This window comes from Brachyhypopomus gauderio, chromosome 18 (genome assembly GCF_052324685.1).
Source record: "Brachyhypopomus gauderio isolate BG-103 chromosome 18, BGAUD_0.2, whole genome shotgun sequence".
Classification (NCBI taxonomy): domain Eukaryota; kingdom Metazoa; phylum Chordata; class Actinopteri; order Gymnotiformes; family Hypopomidae; genus Brachyhypopomus; species Brachyhypopomus gauderio.
In genome coordinates this window covers 10,934,128-10,946,846 of record NC_135228.1, presented here as the reverse complement: position 1 = coordinate 10,946,846, position 12,719 = coordinate 10,934,128, and the positions used below count along the sequence as shown (strand labels likewise).

Here is a 12,719-nt window from a genome sequence, read left to right as displayed (position 1 = left end):
TTACACACTTGCTAAGATAAGCAAAGTTAGAAATAGGTTAGTAGTCCTTTAACTCTTGAGGGCCCATGCCTGGCTTCTTTACAACTGGAGTGATAGTTTCCCATTTTAGACTGAACAGGACTAAGTGAGATCTAAGAGAGGTATTGATGCCTTTGGCTATCAGAGTGGTGGAAGACAGGCTTTAACCAGAGTGGTGGAAGACAGGCCTTAACCAGAGTGGTGGAAGACGGGCTTTAACCAGAGTGGTGGAAGACGGGCTTTAACCAGAGTGGTGGAAGACGGGCTTTAACCAGAGTGGTGGAAGACGGGCTTTAACCAGAGTGGTGGAAGACGGGCTTTAACCAGAGTGGTGGAAGACGGGCTTTAACCAGAGTGGTGGAAGACAGGCTTTAACCAGAGTGGTGGAAGACAGGCTTTAACCAGAGAGGTGGAAGACGGGCTTTAACCAGAGTGGTGGAAGACGGGCTTTAACCAGAGTGGTGGAAGACGGGCTTTAACCAGAGTGGTGGAAGACGGGCTTTAACCAGAGTGGTGGAAGACGGGCTTTAACCAGAGTGGTGGAAGACAGGCTTTAACCAGAGTGGTGGAAGACAGGTTTTAACCAAACTTCCATCTACTGGGGTGAAGGTACATGACAAAAAAACCCAGCTGGTAATAAAAGGTTGTGTTAGAATGTGGATATCTATAGACTGCTGGAGTTGTAAATTAAAATGATCAATCATGTATAAAAAAATGGAATATAAAAACTTTTTCCCCTCTAATTTGAAAGAAGCAATCTGCTTGGAAAGCCATTTACTGCTCAGTAGACACCATCTGATGTCCAATAGCGGACTCTTAATTGGCATTCAAAGAATCGCTTTATGCCTTTCAGATTGCTCTAAAAATGAAGCTTTAAAAAACAAGGCACTTAGGAAGGCTTTGATTGCTTCTTTGAGAAATGGAAATTGCATCTCTTTCCCAAAACCCCCGTCCCCCAAAAAACTAAGGTCCTGTCACCTCATTGGCTAATATCCGAGAGGAAAATGCTGCTCGGTGAGCGTCGGCCTCATGTGCAGGTAGAGCCTGGGGTTAGTCCCAGCAACCCTGCATTCAAGCCCAGTATCAGTGGTGGTTTCTCTGCATTCAAGCCCAGTATCAGTGGTGGTTTCTCTGCATTCAAGCCCAGTATCAGTGGTGGTTTCTCTGCTGGCACAGGGAAGCAGCGCTGGCTTCAAAATGGTCGAAGTTCCCTTCGGATTTGCATACAGTCCTGTGATTAAATAGACAGCATCCACAGGGGTTTTCATTTCTGGAAATGCCGTCCTGTGAATACAATATGGAGTCCAGCTAATTATTTGTAGATCGTGTTCTTATTAATGTACATGAATTTTATCATTCAAAATACTTAACATACTTAATGATTTTAGCATACAGCAGAACATAGAAAAGAACAGGATAATGAATGAATGGTGGAAACAAAAAATATAGTATTTTGTTCTGACGTAGCCTTTGACTCCATTCAAGACCCTGTGTGACAGTTTTTTTCTGACATGGTGAGGTTGTGTGTGTGATTTGTTCATGGCAGTACCAAAGGACGGCCTGAAGAGCCAGGCGGTGTTCGATGAAATTCGCATTACCTACATTAAAGAGCTGGGCAAAGCCATCGTGAAGCGGGACGAGAACTCCAGCCAGAACTGGCAGAGGTTCTACCAGCTCACCAAGCTTTTGGACTCCATGCAGGAGGTAAGGGCAGAACGGCCCGAGGCCCGTGGGTAATGTCAGCCCAGCACTGTAGCCTTGTTTGGTTTCTTTGGGTCGAGGGAGTGAGCTGGGCTGATCCCTCGCGTTTGCTTTGCAGATGGTGGAGGGGTTGCTGAATTTCTGCTTCTACACGTTCGTGAACAAGTCGCTGAGCGTGGAGTTTCCCGAGATGCTGGCCGAGATCATCAGCAACCAGCTGCCGAAGATCAAAGACGGCAGCGTCAAGCCGCTCCTCTTCCACCAGAAATGACAGCCGACAAAGGCAACGCCTTAGCGCACCATGAGCCCCGCCCCCAGGTGGACAGCCACGCCCCCTCCCTCCCAGAGTAGGCCCTAAGCTATCGAGGACTGAGCATGTGAGACCATGACTTTTTGTTCCGCTGTGTGTGCGCATCAACAAGCGTGGGAGAAACTCGAGAGACAGAGGAAGGACCGTAATGAATGTTTGTGGCGACGCTGAGAACAGGATGAACCCAATTTCAACCTTTTACTGTCATGTTTCCCACTGAACCACCTAGACTGGAGCAGGCCAATTTCATAGATTTCAGCAAGAATGGAATATTTTCTATAGATTTTTTTTTCTATTGATTTATTTGCATGTACACTGCTACGTTGTTTACCAAGGTATATCAGAAAAGGGAAAATGTGCCTTTAAAAAAAAAAAACAAACAAAAAAAAACAGCTATTCCTCTGTCCGGTGCAAGTAAATGGCATGTGCGCTGTTTGTGTTGGTGTCTTGTTGCAGCCACGACCCCTTTTCCACTTTCAGAGTTTCTCAAAGCCACTGCGTTGGTTTGCTTCTGGGCAAACTGGGCAGCCTTCCGGGGTGCTGAAGGAGAACAAGCTTTTGTTTGAGGTAACACCGCGGCCCTCATCCTGCCCTCTTCCGCGGCGACCAGGGCCGCCCCCAGCACCCTCACCCCACCGAAAACAAACGTGTTGCGGTTTGGAATTGCTGTCGGCTTCTCCACAAGCAAAATTCATGCTTCATGGTTTTGACTTTCCAGACGGGGGTGTGGGGAACGGGAGGGTGGTTGTGGGATAACAGCAGCATTAATCAGATGGAGCACTAATCCTGCAGGCCGTTTCCTTTCAGAAACAAGAAAGGAAAGTAAGATTTCTCCTTCTCAAAAAGCACACCGAAAACGTTTTATCGCTCTTGACTGCGACAGGCAACTGAAGCGAATCCGGAAAGGAAAAGAGTTCCCACTTGACCCACCACACAGCTGCTGTCGTCGACCTCGCACCAACTGTCCTATAAGGCCCCAGCTTTCAGGAACAAGCCCACAAGGCTGTTTCCTGTACGATTGAAAGGCAGGGGCGCGGATGGGGGCACAGGTGAGGGGCAGCAGGATAGCACGGTACTATCCAGTAGGATCTCCTGTGAAACACCTGTGGTGCCAGTATGGAAAATTACCATTGGATCTGGTTTTGGACCGAGACAGATCGGTTCTCCCATGAGTGTTTTACTGAGCTCTGTTCAGGACTGGAGTGGACTGTGTTCATTGATTCTTAGTGCTAGAAATTATTTTAGAATGCTTTTTTTTCCTACTAAGTGACTGACACATTTCTTTGTGAAGAAAAATTCCCTTTCCTCAAATGCACTTACTAGCTTCGTCTTGAGTCTGTGTAAATGACATGACCGATACAGCTTGTGCGCATACAAATAATAATTTTAAAAGATTGAATTCCAAAAGAATTGTTTTCAAACTCTGAGCACTTCATTACGTACCTGTTATAATGTACCTGTTAGTTTCGTTTTTAAGACCCTAGTGCATTTGATGCAGTCCATTTAATGAACGCAAGTGCATATCACCGTTCGACGGTCGACCTTGAGGGACATTTCTGATTGGCTGTTCATTCTAAATTTGGCATGATGACTGTTTTTTTTTTTTTGTTTTTTTTTTTTTTTTTTTACTTTTAATTTATTTTAAGCTCATCTACATAATGTCGCATTATGTGATTGTGTTGGTGTGCCGAGGCAGTGTGCTAAGCAAACATTGTGTTTTACTCCAGGCAATGTAGTACAGAACAGGTGAAGCACGTGTCGTTAACTTGACGTTACTATATGCAATTTGATGGAAAGGAGGCACTCGAGGAGGCGGGAGGCTTAAAACTCATTATAATCGTTTTATGAAACCTGCATCTTCAGGAAGGAGACATTTTTCTCTGGAGTCTTCTTTAGCGCAAGTGCAGAATACATGCGTGTCATTAGTGTTTGGCGTTTTCAGGTGTAAATACACACAGGCGACAAGGTGCGACTGACCTGAGGCGATCTTTGGTCGCTAACGGTTGTCATTAGCTTGTCACTGTCAGTTCCGTGTGTTCCTTATGTCAGCTCTGCCATACTCCGTATCGCATTTGAACCAGTGGGTTAACTTCTAAAGTTTAAAAGAAAATATGAACAAAACAGCGTTGACACTGTTCACCATCTTCGCACGATCTAGCACCGTTTCCCCAGGGCTGCGTCGACCAAGGGCAAGGTGCGTTCTCAAGGCCCGAGCCGCTGTGTCATGCTCTTTCGAGCCGCCTTCATTCGTCCTAAAAGACACATGCTTTTGGTATACTGCCTGGTTCGCAGCGTACGCCGTACTAGCACATAGATGGACAAGAATGTTTTGTGTAGATTTTGAATGGACAAAATCGTTAATGGGCTTTGTAAGTTGTGTCTTTTGTTCTGTTCTGTTAATTCACAGTAGGCCTTGCTAAAGGGAGACAGTGAGCCATAAGAAGTATTTGAATTCAGGAAAACTTAATCCAACAGCCACTCGAGAAAACTGAATTGTCTGGAATCCTTCACTAATTTGAAGTATATTAAAGTTCTATTTCATATTTGAATCGCTTTACTATAGAAAATTGTATTGCGTATGACACTTTTATTATTTTTTGTTGGTATTTTGTAAAAAAAAAGAAAACAAATAAAGTATTGCACATTTACTTTTTAAATACTTATAATATTTGACTTGTAAATGTATATGTAAATAGAAATTCTATAAATCCGTAGAAAAGACGAGAGAGAGAGAGAGAGAGAGAGAGAGAGAGAGAGAATCACTGTGTTAAAAAAATAAACACAGTTTGGGATTTAAAGTAGAGCGGGAGGCGGGGCTGGTGTTTCATAGTGTGAAAGAACGACCAAAGCAACACAGATTACAAAACAAACAACTGGTGTTTTAAAGCAGTTACATTTTACAGTAGCACTTACTATCCCACGTACGTCTAGAATGTATCGTTTTATCTCCTTTTCTATTTCTTTTGTAAAGTTCTAAGGATTTGGTCTAATGTGTACTGCTGTGAAAATCAAGTTACTTCAAAAGGAAAAAAAATGGGGTTGGGAGTGTGATAAAACTGTGTGAAAATAATCTACCAGAGTTTGGGAATTTGCACTACCCTAATACTGGTCTAAGAACGTCTATTTTGTACAAAATCCATGCAAATATTATCTTTAAAAATTAAGGGCCGATTATATTTCACTTGTATATGGCTTATATTGAAGTCTGTTTTGTTTGTGTTTCATTTATGTAAACGTAATCCAGCGTAAAGAATAATGTCTGTTTTAAAACAAAATAGTTTTGTATTACACTTAAGTAGTCAGTGTCAATCTTTACACCAATTTGATTAAATGTTCTACACAAAGTAATTTTGTGTGGGAGGGTGGTGTTGTTTTTCCTGTTCAGTGTTTGCCATGTGTGGGATTAGTATGTGACCTTTTCTGACCCAATTTTCTCATGTCTGTTTGGGTAGAATTACGGTGAAGGGCAGATCCTTTCTCTCCATTGGTCTACATTGGCACCAGCACATCTTGCCATTTGTTTTTTAAAAAAGACCATAGTCATTAAAAGTAGGTCAAAATTAATTTATAGAACATTCTTGCATATAATTCTGAATTTATGTAAATTTATTACATGTTTATTAAAGGTATCAACAAGTGAATTAAACTAGTAAGGGCTAAATTATTGGAACTGGAAAAGGTTGCAGGATGATGTCCTGTTTTCGGTGTCCTGCGTTTGAGCTACATCAGGTGTGCTCTGTTCTCGATGTCCTGCTCCCGAGGTCTGAGACCCTAAAGCCGAAACCGCTTCACCGATCTGGGCTGACGGGTGGCGTCTCCTCCCTGCTGCTGGTGCTCGTGGCTGTCGGCGTCCACCGAATAGAGTGCATGGGTCTGACACCACATACACAGTGCTGATGTACGTCCTCCTGACGGGATCGAAGTCCCAGCAGGGTCATGCTTGGCTTGGTTCCCACAGTACAGTACTTACAGGTAAAACCACGTGAAGCTAGTCAGCGGGAGACGATCCGAAGCTGGTCTTGCGCTGCCAACCTTCTGATATCCATCATGAAGGTTCCTTCAAGGGAGCATCTGCGAAGGCTCTTGCGACTTGCGTCTGCATACATTGCTACAGTCTTGATAGTGTTTATATCACTGCGGTTCCCAGCCTGCTCTGCTCCGTGAGACACAATGCCCACATCGGCAGAAAAAGGCTGGCAGAATCAAGGAGGCCCTGCCTCTCTTCCCTGTGAGATCTGCAGAAGTCTGCCATGCCATCGTGGCTGAAGCCTCCTAATTTGGTTTGGGTCCTGCCAACAGCCCCTGAGGTGTATTCCAACACCCACAATAAGCAGACGGAAAGCTTCCATTCTGAGAAACCCCAGTGCCAGACAGAAAGGTTAGGCGACCACAAACAAACGAATACACCATCGCTTAGAATTTCATCATAGACCTTTAATGACCTGAAGGTAATTTATCTGGATTCATTGTATTCAATTTTCAAAGCAACTGAAAGCTCCAAAATCTTTTTATATATATATTTGTTTTTTTTATGTAAAAAGAGCAAGTGTGATGCCAAAAAATTAAGTTAGTAAGGCAGTACAAAATATAAAATTTTATGTAAAAATTTGACCTTATCAACTATTATTTACAGTGTTAATACACTCCAGGAGAGCATGGACCTCAACTGAGTGAAGGAATCATAAATAATCGCAGCATATATATCACTACACAGTTCCATTCACATTAAGACTCATTGAACATTTTACCCTTTTTACAAGTTTGCTTAGAGGAGGCGGAGGTTTATCAAACTTAAATACAACCCTTTACACAGAGAGCAAGTTTCTGTTTATGGCCCTAAATATTGGAAGATGCGATTGGTGGAAGGCGGGACATTCCACAGGCCCCGCCTTTACAGGAAAACTGGGTGTGGCCTGCCCCACCCCAGAAGTGAATCAAGGCAGGCCCACAATCCCAGTGTTCATAGCAAGAGGAGACTTGCAAGAAAAGAAAAGCAAAGAACAGGTTTAAGGCCCCTCACAAAAAGCTCAGTTGCTTGACTATAGGAACGGCAGCAGTGACTTGGTCCCAGTATATGAAAACAGGTGTATATATGTACACACACACATCTACCCCTTTTCTCCTTGAAGAAGACTTTCGCAGATGTTATACAGGCCAAACACTGAAGCGCTATGGGGAACAGCCAGGCGTTCTGGCCCTCACACATGCGCACACAAACATTTGATCTTTGCTCTGAATCTGGGAACACGCCGCGGCCTCCCCGCCTCCTCTCGTCAGTCCTCTAAACACTGGGTGAAGTGGCAGTTCATATTTCAGTCCATGGCTATGAATTCCACGTAGTTCTCGGGTATTAACCCCGTCCGCCCGGCCAACGTGCCCTCCAGCCAGCCAGGTTCCCGTGATGGGTGAACTGGTGGGGAGGGGGAGGGGTAGGGGTCATACACACATAATACATTGTTATGGACTATAATGAAATTTCTATTTAATTTCTTTTCTGATCATATACATAACCTAAATGTGAAAATAAACGATTTCTGTACTTCATAACTGCCCTTTGCAATGCTGGTCATTTTTATTAAATAATAGATGACAGATAAGAAAATTCTCTGGTTTAAATGGCATTTCTAATCATTCTGTCTGTATCACTGTCTTTTTACCTGGAGGGCACTGGGAATAGATTTTCCAATCGCCTCAAATGTAGTTCGAATGGCCCCAAGATAAGATGGCCTTTCTTCCTGTGGTTTCTGCACTCTGATCACCAATTAAATAAATGCTAACTGTATGATGCTAATTGTTCTAAGCTTGTAATCTCTTTTTTTGAGCTATTTTGCACTCAAAATCTGCGAATAAGCCCTGGAGAACGTTTGCTGCTCAAGCTCTGCTGTCAGCATGTAGAAAAAACTTTGACCGTCCAACCTTTGCCACTACATCAATGCTAATGCTAAAGTAATGCTAATGCCAAGTTGGATAACGGAACCAACCGGGTGGCGACTCACCGTTCTCGAATACCGTCCCTGCGAAGAAGGAGAGCTCGGAGTCGTGCTCGGCCTTGCAGGCGTACAGTGCGCGGGCTTTCTGTGGTGCAGGGCTGGAGAGAGAGAGAGAGAGAGGGAGAGAGGGAGGGGGCAGGGATCACTTCTGCTTGGATGGCTCAGGTCTGCCTCTTTTTGCCAGAGAATCATGACGATTTACATTTTTTCTAAAAATAATAGTGAACCCAGTTGTTAAGAAGCCACCAGGTGCTTGAGCACAGCAGCAGGGTGGCCAGGGTTTGGGTTGAGTGCTCCAGAAGTGTTAAGGTGCCCCAGTGCAGCGTGGGAAATGCAGAAAGGTGGCGAGGGTAGGAGGCGTGGGTGGACGACCTCAGGGACACACCTGAGCGGGGGGGAGTCTGCGGAGGAGGACGGCTGGGGGCTGGACGGGGCGGAAAACATCGGCCAGGAAGGGGAGCGGGGTGAGGTGGGGCTGTTATATACACACACACACATGCGCACAGACACACACACACACGGAGTGAGTGGTGAATAGATATACAGGTTAATAGAAGCTGATGCTTTGTTAGGCCTCTATTTATGGTGGGTGTCATTGGAAGCACATGCACACCGAGGTGACCCAGTGCTAATTACTTAGAACGGGCTTTAGTGTTAATAGGGGAACATCAGCCATCCATGCAATGTTGTTCTGACCAGACAATGCATTAGATGTGCTATATAATAAACACCAGAGTACAATGAAAAAGGCTTACGATAGTTCACTTTGTTCAACATTTAAACTTTCTGTAAAGTGTGATAGGTTATAAACTGGTTTGAATGACAACTAAATAGTATATTTACTTCAACATGGAGTTTATCAGTTTATATATAAATCTCATTCTGGCCCAAAATGCAATCGCTAGCATTAGTCAGTACTTTAGAAAGTTTCAAAGTCCTGAACGCTAACCATTAACTGGTCTTTTATAAGATATGAAATGTAAAAATGAAAATTTCTTGAGCAATTTCTAGTCTAATGAACTGTCTAGAGACCATACCAGCCAGCAAACTCGACACTGTACCCTTAGGTATATCAGCATATCAAAACTGCTTATCAGATTGAGGGACCACACAAGCTTGTCTTACCTTGCTGATATACTGCCACGGCTTTTCGGGTTTGGACTAGAATACAAAAGGAAGGGAGACAAGGTGCTTTTGTTTATTTTTCCTACGTAATGTGTTTTGCAATTTTAAAGATAGATTGTGTTGTGTGTGTGTGTGTGTGCGCGTCTTCGGAAGACATGGTGCAAAAATGACCTCCCTCATCTCCCTCATGCTTCCACAATGTATGGATCAAAGTTTAACTTCTTCTGTAGCGCCTATAATATGCCATTAAAGCAGTGACACCAGTAGTTGTTTCCACCTTGTAGTAAGACCTGATAAAGTACAGAATGTGTCTGATTGTCGAACTCACCCAAGCCCTTTGTGTGGATCGTGATTCCCCAGAAAGGCATTACACAGAAAATTTATAGACTGCTGTAACCGGCACAGCATACCGTACCTTCAGGTTTGAGCACCCTTGTGAGTAATCCCCTAAATCTCACCTCCTTGCCCTCAGAAGTACATGTAACTGAAGCCAAAGCAGCCAAAATACCATCCATCAACCCTAAAATCGCAAGAATCGCATATGACAAAATATTCATTTCACACAACAACCCAAGCATATCACTGAACAATCTTTCATGGCTTAATACCAAGACATGGTGCCGTGACCCGTGAAAGGCTACGTAAATGAGTTTTAGCTTCAATTCCTCCATCTAATTAAGAACACCAGTGTTGTGAGTATATAGGGCCTCTCCTGACTTGAGGCCTCTGCAGCAGTTTCTTCCGTCCAGCGGCCGATACGCTGAATTCCCTCTCCAAGGTCGAGCACGCAGAGCAGATGGAGCAACGGTGTTCGCGTCTCTTTCTGCAGCGCCCCACAACAACAAAGTCTTCGTTTTGCGCCGCGATTTTATGCATGCAGATCTCGGAAGCGCCACTGAGAAGAGCAGTCAAATAAGCTCTGTGTCTTTGCCTTTTTATACGCGCTCGATGGCGCGAACAAGTCACGCCGTTTAAAAATGGCCCTTTGGAGTATCAAACATCAACGGGGTTATTCTGTACTTGCACGAGATTAGACGAGTCCTTGCACACCGTACGGGGGACCACGGAGTTGGCAGCGCCGAGCACAATCACGTCCTCCTGGACTGATGAGCATTCAGAGGTTGTCATGGGAACGACCCAACCTAACACGGTGAGATAAAGTAACGTGTAATTCATAGCTCTGGTTCCCTAGCTTAATAATAGGTTACAATTGATCTATTATTTGACATTTTCAATTCCCAACAATTGCCACAAAGACAAATTCACAGTTTGACGTGCTAATTCCATATCCTACTCTTAAAGTCCAAATTACTCCGTAACTGCTGTTCATTGCCTACTTCCATTAAATCTAGAGCGGGCTTCACAGATCCAGTGCTTTGCACAAGTGGTCACCTAATGGCCGCTGAATGTAACCTCCCCTCGGACCTCTTTCTGTTTCTTGCCGGGCTCCAGTCAAATCAGCACGGGCTCCCCCTGAGCAGCGGGCCGTGGGTCCGTCCAGCTCCCCTGTACCGTCTCAGCTGCACTGACTGCTGGGATGTTTTCTCAGGTGATGAATCAGCGGCGTGACTCCGCTACAGCCCGCTGGGACGTGGTAGGCTCCATCACACTCGCCGGGGCTTGTTAATCCACATGAGGTTGCTAAGCGCTGCTCTCGTGCTGTTCTACCATTCATCTTCTCGCAGGGTGGTTGAAGCTGGGCCAATCACCCTGCGTGAGGGGCGGGGCTAGGTGCGGAGAGCCTATGGAGTCTGGGTTCATCTTCTCGCAGGGTGGTTGAAGCTGGGCCAATCACCCTGCACCAGGGGCGGGTGGGGGGGCGGGGCTAGGTGCGGAGAGCCTATGGAGTCTGGGTTTGGTTAATAAATTTTTGTTTTGTTGTTGTTTAAGACCACACACAAGATTGTCTCCAGAGGCTGAAGTAACTAACAGTAACTGAAATTTCATTAAGTTATAATGCTTGGATTAAATAATGTTAATGTAGATACGTTGAATTCAAATTCAAGTGATGACCTTTAGAATACACTTAATGTATATTATACATTTAAATTATCTTCATAAAATCATCCTTAAAGTCTAAATGGTTCATTCATCGTTCATTCATCCCGGCAGAATTCCATTCAGAATTCCATCTCCAGTTTCTCACTTTAATGTTCCATTCAGCTGAGCCTCTAACTTATTAAAAGTCTTGGCTTTACATATCTTGCCGAGGCTGTAATCTGGTGTCTATTTGTACGGTGTTGATGGAGGAGGAGACTCCAGGACTGGGAGCATGCTCTGGCCTGCCCAGGAGCCTGAGTTATAGCTTTGGGTATGACAGGAGGAAATGTTTAGATGATCGTTTTCCCACAAAAACGTCTAAGGCCTGAGTGGTCATAGTATACCACGTTAGTATTCCTCCCTGCTTCTCCTACAGTATTATCAGGTATCGATCACGGCCTTGTGCTCTTCCTGTAACTACATCTTTTTCTAATGAAGTGAAAGGTGAGCGTACAGCTGTTTGGCGGGAGAGAAGGAAGACGACAGGGGGTCCGCCACATCCCCCCGGGGCTCGCCAGGACCCTGGGAAGAAAGCTGATGCAATTCAGACATCAATGATAACAACGCTGACAGGAAATTGAGTGAGCATGATGGTCTTGTCTGGCACTGTAATTTCCGCTCCCATGATAAAACCCCAGAGCCAAGACTGAGGACTGAGACTATAAAGTACCGAAATAAAACCTACATCACGTCCTATGGGAATCTTCTGTAAAACGCAGGGGTTTGATGGTACAGCCCATACTTAAACTCTCAACTTCATATGAACTATGAAGGTTACATAAATGGACTGTATCAGTTTATGGTTCTTTGGAGAATGGTAAAGAATCCACACTACACTGAACTTTGTAGTTCCTTGACAATCTTAGCTTAGCTTCAGTTCAATAATATGCGCCAAAGCCTTCCAGCAATGTGAACAAGTGATGTAAACAGACCTGAACACTGACTCCGAGCGACTGCGTTCATATTGTTTTAATCATGGATGGTGAATAACCTTGTTTCTTTCAGAATCAACGCAGAGACATTCGATTGTAATTCATCTCATGTTTTCCAAATGAGAACTGCAAGGTTGTAGCAGAGTACCCGTTTGTCATACGCATTGCTCTGATGGCCACCTCAGGTAAAAATCCCCACCTCACAAACACACACACACACACACACGAAAAAACACGTGCTGCATAACAGTCCATCGGTACAAAAACATCTCGCCGAGTCCCATGGCTACGGCCTTCCTTTTCACTAATGGCTGAAAATTAAGAGTGGTCACAATGGTGCTCACATATTAGTTCAAAAATCCATTACCAACCCCATCCCTGCCCTGTACAATGGTAGAGTGAGAGAAAAAGAGAGAGAGGGAAAGAGAGAGAAAGAGAGAGAGAGAGAACGAGGCTCCACTAATAGCACCAAATAGAGGTGCACTCTCTTTGCTCCTTTTACCAAGCCAGACCATGAAGAGAGAGAAAAGGTTGAAGGAAAATATGACAAATGGAAAACACTAGAACTGTGAGTGTGTGTGTGTGTGTGTGTGTGTGTGTGTG

At 44.4% G+C, this 12,719-nt stretch overlaps 2 protein-coding genes across 7 annotated transcripts in view; one reads left to right on the top strand and one right to left on the bottom strand.

The window, feature by feature from the left end:
- Window positions 1-7,042, top strand: part of LOC143481375 (glucocorticoid receptor-like) — a 38,334-nt gene extending 31,292 nt beyond the window's left edge. For both annotated transcript variants that reach the window (XM_076979379.1, XM_076979378.1), the window contains 2 exons: window positions 1,565-1,722; window positions 1,838-7,042. In XM_076979379.1, the coding sequence (XP_076835494.1) occupies window positions 1,565-1,722; window positions 1,838-1,990 (311 nt within the window). In that variant the 3' untranslated portion in view covers window positions 1,991-7,042. The remainder of the gene's footprint in view (window positions 1-1,564; window positions 1,723-1,837) is intronic.
- Window positions 7,043-7,298: 256 nt separating this feature from the next.
- The window catches only part of LOC143481373 (rho GTPase-activating protein 26-like), a 51,262-nt gene continuing 45,841 nt past the window's right edge, over window positions 7,299-12,719 (bottom strand). For 3 of the 5 annotated variants that reach the window (XM_076979373.1, XM_076979375.1, XM_076979374.1), the window contains exons 21-24: window positions 9,145-9,180; window positions 8,405-8,494; window positions 8,026-8,117; window positions 7,299-7,439 (exon numbers count right to left, since the gene is read on the bottom strand). In XM_076979373.1, coding sequence (XP_076835488.1) covers window positions 7,342-7,439; window positions 8,026-8,117; window positions 8,405-8,494; window positions 9,145-9,180 — 316 coding nt within the window. In that variant the 3' untranslated portion in view covers window positions 7,299-7,341. Of the gene's footprint in view, window positions 7,440-8,025; window positions 8,118-8,404; window positions 8,495-9,144; window positions 12,612-12,719 lie in introns of those variants that run through there. The other 2 variants (XM_076979376.1, XM_076979377.1) reach the window with 2 other exon arrangements.